The sequence below is a fragment of the Drosophila miranda genome, chromosome 5, assembly GCF_003369915.1.
Source record: "Drosophila miranda strain MSH22 chromosome 5, D.miranda_PacBio2.1, whole genome shotgun sequence".
Lineage (NCBI taxonomy): Eukaryota > Metazoa > Arthropoda > Insecta > Diptera > Drosophilidae > Drosophila > Drosophila miranda.
Window position 1 is genome coordinate 780,713 of NC_046678.1, and position 7,447 is coordinate 788,159.

At 39.7% G+C, this 7,447-nt stretch overlaps 1 protein-coding gene across 2 annotated transcripts; it reads left to right on the forward strand.

Annotated features, from left to right (window-relative positions):
• The first annotated feature begins 225 nt into the window (after positions 1-225).
• LOC108164517 lies at positions 226-5,141 on the forward strand. 2 transcript variants are annotated; one of them, XM_033394406.1, is made up of 3 exons: positions 226-912; positions 979-1,338; positions 1,927-5,141. In XM_033394406.1, exons 1-3 carry the CDS (start codon positions 276-278, stop codon positions 5,100-5,102), a joined length of 4,173 nt encoding a protein of 1,390 aa, XP_033250297.1. In that variant the 5' UTR covers positions 226-275; the 3' UTR covers positions 5,103-5,141. The 2 variants fall into 2 exon arrangements, with proteins under 2 accessions (XP_033250297.1, XP_033250298.1); XM_033394407.1 differs by lacking the exon at positions 979-1,338 and having other exon boundaries at positions 226-443.
• The last annotated feature ends 2,306 nt before the right edge of the window (positions 5,142-7,447 follow it).

The following is a 7,447-nucleotide window of genomic DNA, read 5'->3' on the forward strand; positions in this document are numbered from 1 at the left end:
TAATAGGCTCAAAGCAGGTAAATAATAGTATTGTCATCTCTAGTCTTATGTATGAGCCACTCTGTGAGACAGCGCTTCCTCAGCTTTGCTAAGTATCTTTCTGGTGCTGTCTGAAAGCTGCGCATGAGTTTTAAAAGGACTACTGAAATAAAATGACAAAGCAACCGACTTGTGTTTTTGGCTTCTTATAAACTGTACAATGAGTCCACATTGTATTTTATAAATAGTACCTTTGAGTCTTTAATCATTCCTGAGCTCTATGCGAAAATGAATACATGTGGCTACCAGTGGACACAATAAAACTGATACTTCTGTCTTTGCATATGACTATGCCAGTGGCAGAAAATAACGAACTGACCAGAGCCAAAATAAATGTTTTTACTAATGAATATGTTCCATACGGAAGACCAACACCTATCGTCATTACAATGGAAGAGCTTCCAGTTAAGTATTCAATTACCATACACCTAAGCACTTCCAGCTACCTTTTAGCGTTCTTTGAAGTGGGAAAGGTAGCAAACAAGATGCAGCCAAAATTTTTTAAAACCCTATCAATCAGCAATCAGCTTTCTTTGCTCGGAATTAAGGCCCGAAGGAAAATAATGTATGATAAGGGTTACTTCGCAAAGATAATAGCCATTTTTTGGTCTGCGAATGATAAGGTCATTACACTACAAGGTCAATTGCCTTCACAGCCATGGGTACATAAAGTCATAGAAATCGTTGAATTTAAAGTGAATCTGCCAACGCATTGTACGCCACAAATAGTAATATTAAAGGGCTCAGACCCCCAATCTCCAATAAAAATTGCCGTCAACCGCAGATTTATCATTAGGGTTCTCTTTTTGGAAACATGCAACTTTACAATTAGAGCTAGCTTTAGATGGCATTTGACGGACGCAGCTGAATTAAGTATGTTTTTGAATTCGATAATTTGTAACCTTTAATTATTTATGTATATCTTTGTCCACCCCAAAGAACACTTTTCAAAATACTTTACAGATAATCCTTGGCTGATTATTCGACGATATTCGTTAAGGTTTCAAACTAAACATGAAATTTGGAGAAACTTGTTAGTTTTGCATGTAGAGGGGAATTTTAATGGTTTTTCCTTCGCGTCCCGGTGTTATCTGAAGGTGGCTATGGGTCAAGTACAGGCCGTAATCGAAGGAGGTGAATCAAGACGTGCTGCACACAATGAAATACTTTGGATTAACGGTTCACTGAGCCGTGATTATTCAAAAAAATACGAAGTCAAACAGTTTTCTACTTACAATTGGAACTGTGACTCATGGGACGATTATAGTAATCCATTCTGCTATCATAATATATCCTCGGGTGAGATGTATAACAAAATTAAAATATATTTTAAATATATTTACAAAATATATATATATATTTACAAAATATATATATATATTTACATATATATACAAAACATATGTATTTATATCCTGTACTTAGATACTTAAGTATCTACGGGCATATTTGATTCGTATAGATGTTTGTAAAAACCAAAAGGAAGCGTTTCCGACCCCATCAAATATATTTCATATACATATATATTTTATATTGATATTCGAGGTCATGTCCGTGTCAGTCTTGTTTCTCGTTTTGTTCTCAGAGACTACAAAATATAGAGTACAAGAAATCTGAAAATGCAGAGTCGCAAGAAATTATTTACTTGCGATCAGTTCGGATCATTATTAAAGCTAGAATAGAAAAATGTATTTCCTGTGGTTAATCCCCTTCCACGCGATCTCAACGTCTCTCTTTAACAGATAATGGGGAAAAATATAAAAAGAGAGAGGGGTGGTTTTATATGGAAACAATAATTAGCTAGAAAGAAGATAAAGGGAGTGTTATAATAAATTGCTTGTTTCATAAATCATGAGTAAGATATATAATAAATGACTTTTTTTACAGTTGACGCTTTTATGATTCCTGCGTACTCCTTCAAAAGTGGGTGCAGCTATATCTTTCGTCTGCTTTTGGCTGACGATGACAACCCTAATCGCGGCTCACTAAATGTGCAGACAATTACAATGACAGACTATAGAATGCTGCAAGTTACGATCGACTGTTTATTCAACTGTGAAATGGATTTTTTTAGCCCCTTTTCTAATGTTCGTCTTGCTGCTAGATGCACAAACTGCGGAACTCAGACGGTGAGATACCAGTGGTATGTGGGTGGTCAGCTCACTCTAACTAGTAAAGACTTGAATTTGTATATACGCACCGTAGCGAATACTTCAATAGTTCAGCTCATAGTAACAGCAAAAGATGGATGGTTTGGTCAGGACATTAAGTATCTAACCAAAAACTCTGGACCGACTATAGGAAAATGTTTTGTAAAACCTACAAAAGGGCAAGAAGCGCTAACACCATTTTTTCCGTGCTGCAAGAATTTCGATACGAAGAACAATCCAATAGAGTATTGGTATTATGCTGGACATGTACTGCTTAACAATTGCTATGACTGCAATTGTGAAGTACACTTACCTGTTACTAATTTTATAAAAGTGCTTGTTTGTGATAGCTTTCAGGCATGCCGCACCAGCTGGATAAAGGTTAAAGTTACGGCTCTGCTGAATGTCCCCGCTCAGCCACCAGATATTCTTTGGAAATATATTACTAATTCACCGCATAATATTCTTACTCTTCCTGAAGAAGGTCTCTTGCTTCGGTACTTTCAAACAATACAGTCTATTGCTTCGCACATAAATCACATTGATTCCGGCCTTATGTTGTTACGCGCCTTAAAAGGCATATATCCACAGACGCGTGTTTCTCTCGGAAAATTGGCCAATTTGACATTAACATTAGCACATCGTTTAAAGCCCATTGATGCAAAAGAACAACACTTGCTAGCTACTGTGGTGAAAATAATGAACAATAATTTTCAGCGTTTATACCATAATGATATGATCTACCTACTAATTGAACAGCCGCTTTTCGATGTTACCCAGGCTTGCGTAACCGTCTACCACATGATGAACCGTATGTGTAAAGAAACACCCCTACCACCCAAGTCCATTTATGTCCAATACCAGCGAGCTCTTAAATCAGGAAAGCTTGTGAAAGCTGTTTTTGATAAGCTTTTGGCTGAAATTAACAATTTTTATGATGAACAGGACAAGCTTAGATCCCTAACCTGGCTTAAGTCAACTTGGGAAACTCAACGACTATTTCACTATCTCGGATATGCTCGTCAGCATGGTCTTAAGGCAGACACCAGCGGAGACTCGTTCTACGAGGGAGTAGCACTGGAAATACAATGCTTTTCAATTGAGCGCGATCAATCATATAAAATTGAGACAAGTGACAGTATGCACAGAGTTTTTTTCTCTTCAGCACTTTTGAAAGAAGTAAAGGAAAACAACAAGGATTACATATGTCTTAAAGTAGTATCTATCAAACGTGAGCTGAATTGGTGGTATCCAGAAGAAAAGCAACCCAGTACTATTCTGCTTTCTGTTCGTGTGTTTCATTATGAAGAACATTTTAACGTAGAGACTGTTCTCAAGAATAGCGAAATTAGCTTTACTACATTTATAGGAAATGTGGAAAATGAGCCTTCAAGCAATATGCCGAGGACAACGGGTCTGAATTCTTCTAAAAGCTTGTCATACCTTGGATGGACATCCATTGGGGATGCTTTGACTCGTGCGGCCATACATTCCTATGATGCAACTGTAGATAGCAAGCATATAAATTGCCATGAAGAGGGTACAATTATAAAAATGCAAGATGTACGTATGTACCGTATTATGCTTGAAGAGAAAACAATGTTAGCAGTGCGGTTTATCAGCAGCACGCATAAACTTCAAGTATTGCTCAAAACTGAAGTACAACCACTGTTCTCGGATATATCGAAATCCTTATGTATTGTTCCGGCGAATTCCAGAAACAAGACTTTTCTCTTGCGAAACAACTGTATGCAGGGAAAACGGGCATATATGGCAGTACGAGTATGGGAAAAGTCCCCGTTAAAAAGTCGCCTTAAAACACCAGTACTAGATGGTCCTGCTAAATTCGACTTCGTTTTTGAAATGCGTAGCTGCGATTATTGGCTATACAGTCTGCCAGCAGATGAACAACACTGGGCCCACGACGGTTGCTATCCTTCGTTGGATTTCGGAGTTAAAAACGGAATGCATTGCACGTGCAAGATTTTGGGCACATATACCAGCTATGTATACAATGTTCCCGCTATAATGGTGCCTGTAAATCCGTATGCGAAAGTGGAGCTTAACCTCATAATATTATTATTTTATTTACTTATTACTTCGTTTTTACTAATTTGGTTATTGTGGTTCTACTTATATCGAAACATTCCCATCAGCAAGACAGTTGTCTGCCAAATGGTTGATTTGGAAGACGACTCAGTAAGGGAAGTACATGATCTGTTAATCCATGTAAAAACAGGCGGACGAGTCAATGCCGAGACAACATCATCGGTTAAGCTTTCTCTTTTTAGTACCCAGCACCATGAGATGCAATTTACGCTCGTGCAGGATCCCGAACATCTAGATCTACAAAGAAATACAACGTATATTCTTTGGCTACGAACGCGTGACATAAGGGTACCTACCAAAATCGCCGTATCACATAACAACGCCGGACGATTTCCCAGTTGGTATTTGCGTCGAATTGAGGTAAATGATGTACAGACCCAGGAGACGCAAGTTTTTGTTGCCCGAAGATGGGTGAAAGAAAAGATTTTAATTTTGACATCGGTCTTGATCTTTAAACCTGGCGATGTGAGAGTAGTAGGAACTTGGAAACGTAGATTTCGACTAAACTATGAAATGCTTTGGACCAATTGGGCGATGTGGCAGCCAATAACCGGAAAATGGAGAGAAACAAATACTTTTCCTAGTATGTCACGGGCTAAACGCTTTTGTGTGTTTATTAGTAAACTAGTAATAACATACACCATCTGCGCTTGTTATTTTCGACCCACGACTCCAGACAGTTTGCAACTGGACCGAGCTAAGTTCCTTAATTTCGAAGATTTGATTATACTGAGCGTTATTTGCAGTTTTGTAGGATTGGTTATGCAATTAATTTTTGAATGGCTAATACGTCAATATGTCTAGCAATTTATTTAAAAAAATGAATTTCGTTTAAAAATTGTATTTTTTTCTTCTTCTTATTTCTGTTGTTTATGTTGAATAAGCTTATGGTGGGGCTATAATTTCCAAAGATTTGAGCTGAGCACAGGTTAAGTATGTGCTTGATGTTAATATTTGCTTTTAAGTTGCAAAGTAGACAGGAAGTGGGAATTTTATACACCCCTATACTCTTTGAGTACCGGGTATATAAAATTTGTGCTGCAAGTGTGTAATATTTCAAAAGAAACGTTTCCGACCCCATAAAGTATATTCTTGATCAGCATCAATAGCCGAGTCGATTCATAAAAAAACAATCATAACTCTGGAGAGGTTTAAAAGTCGTTATAACAAAAAATCACTGATTGCTAGGTCGTTCATCTAAAGCTTTCTTTCAAAACTAGACCGTGAATGCAAGGATGCTTGGGCTACCTCCATCCAAGGAAAAAGTGACCATAAATGACCTGTTCCGCTTTGTCTTCGCCCGTTGCGATGCCCTTGAGTCTTGTCAAGATCCAAAGCTAATCCATGATTCACACACCGTACTCAATAAACGTCGTGCAGTTTGTCATCATGTTGACGTGCCAGATTCGCCTATTCGTGATTGTGTATATTGTCACGAGCAACACAGTCTTTACGCGTGCATTCAATTTAAGGCTCTGGATATTGTGGATCGCCGCAAGTCCGTTCAAGAATTCTGCTCCTCCAATGGGGTCCACACTGCCACAAGCACTACGACGCTTTTCTTCTCTCGAACGGAAATTTCGAAAGTTTCCTGCATTTAAACAACAGAATGTCGAATTTATGGAGGATTAAGTACAGCGAGTACACTTGGAGGTGATTCCTCCTACTACCGTAGAAGAGGATCGCGCCATAGTATTTAAACCTCGCTACCTATCCCCACCACTTCAAGCAACGGAGCTGCACGGATTCGCTCACACCGCTGCCATCTACAGTCGCGTGAAACTCAATAATGACTAAGTTGTAAGACTGATCGCCGCAAAAACCCGTGTTGCACCCATCCATCCCGCGGCTCGAACTGAATGCAGACCATCTTCAATCCGAATTGATGTCCCTGCTTAAGCAAGCTCTAACTATTCCTATTTCCAGTACTTCGTGTTGGTTAGATTTAGAAGTTGTACTGCATTGGCTATCATCACCCCCTCGGACTTGGAACACTTATCTTTGTAATCGCAATGCTGAGACTCTGCTGCAAAGTTCGAACTGTCGACTGAGGACGCTGCGCGGATGGAAGTAAAGGTCAAGCACCAAGTTAATCTACACATTTCTGATGATGGAAATGATCTCTATTGTATGATCAACATAGCTTCCTCCTGGTCACATCTCTTGCGAACAATAAGCTATTGCTTTCGCTTTGTACATCGACTTCGTTGCAAGGACCGCCTGTCATCGTTTTTATCGTCATGGGAGCTTCAATATGCCCACTCTAGGGTAATAAAACATGTCCAGATGGAGTTCTTCTAAGTGGAGTACAAACAGCTAAGCACTGGACAAGCACTTTCACAAAAATCTAAGTTGATTCGCTACGCATTGACAATTCGATGGCAACCTATGATGCAAAACATCGCATACTTTTTCCAAAGGAATCACCAGTCGCTGTTTTATTAGTTAGACACCAGCACGTCACATCGCTACATGCTGGAGTCAAATTTATGTTCCACACGTTGAGACAGAAGTATTGGATCTTTGTTTGTCTGTCCACCAAAGTAATTCATATTGATCTCGTCAGTTATTGGACGACTCCCTCATTTATCGCCGCTTTCAAACGGTTTTGGTCTCGACGTGGCCCTACATCCGCTTTTTACTCAGACAATGGCGCAACATTCCATGGAGCCAGAAAGGAACTAACGGAGATGCAACGCATAGCTGTATCTCAAATTACGGACGAGGAAACTGCTAATTTTCTGACGAGTCAGGAAATCAATTGGCATTTCAATCCGCCATCTGCCCAGCATTTTGGTTAGATCTGGGAGACTGGCTTACGATCAATCCACCATCACCTTCGCCGAGTAATAGGTCTTCTGAACTCTCGCCCTCTGTGCGCGCCCAGCGATCACAGTTTCCCTTACCCGCGCACATTTTCTCACAAGTTGATTCCAGGGCCGTCTTTCTTGGAGACTGAAGTGTTGGAGATAACTGCAAGTCAGGGTTCAAGGGTTCTGGAAACGTTGGTATCTGAATACCTTGATTCTTTACGATCGAACACGAAATGGCAGAAGGAGTCCAACAACCTAATAGTGTATACGCTTGTGGTGCTGAAGGAGCCGACCAGCAAGTGACTCCTGGAACGAATCAGCGAAGTGCGTTCTGGC

Bases quoted from the DNA above. Each gene is read 5' to 3' on its own strand.
- LOC108164517 (XM_033394406.1), top strand. From the start codon at position 276: ATGTGGCTACCAGTGGACACAATAAAACTGATACTTCTGTCTTTGCAT. The intron at 913-978 runs GTATGTTTTTGA...TCCACCCCAAAG, and splicing joins GACGGACGCAGCTGAATTAA to AACACTTTTCAAAATACTTT. The intron at 1,339-1,926 runs GTGAGATGTATA...CTTTTTTTACAG, and splicing joins CTATCATAATATATCCTCGG to TTGACGCTTTTATGATTCCT.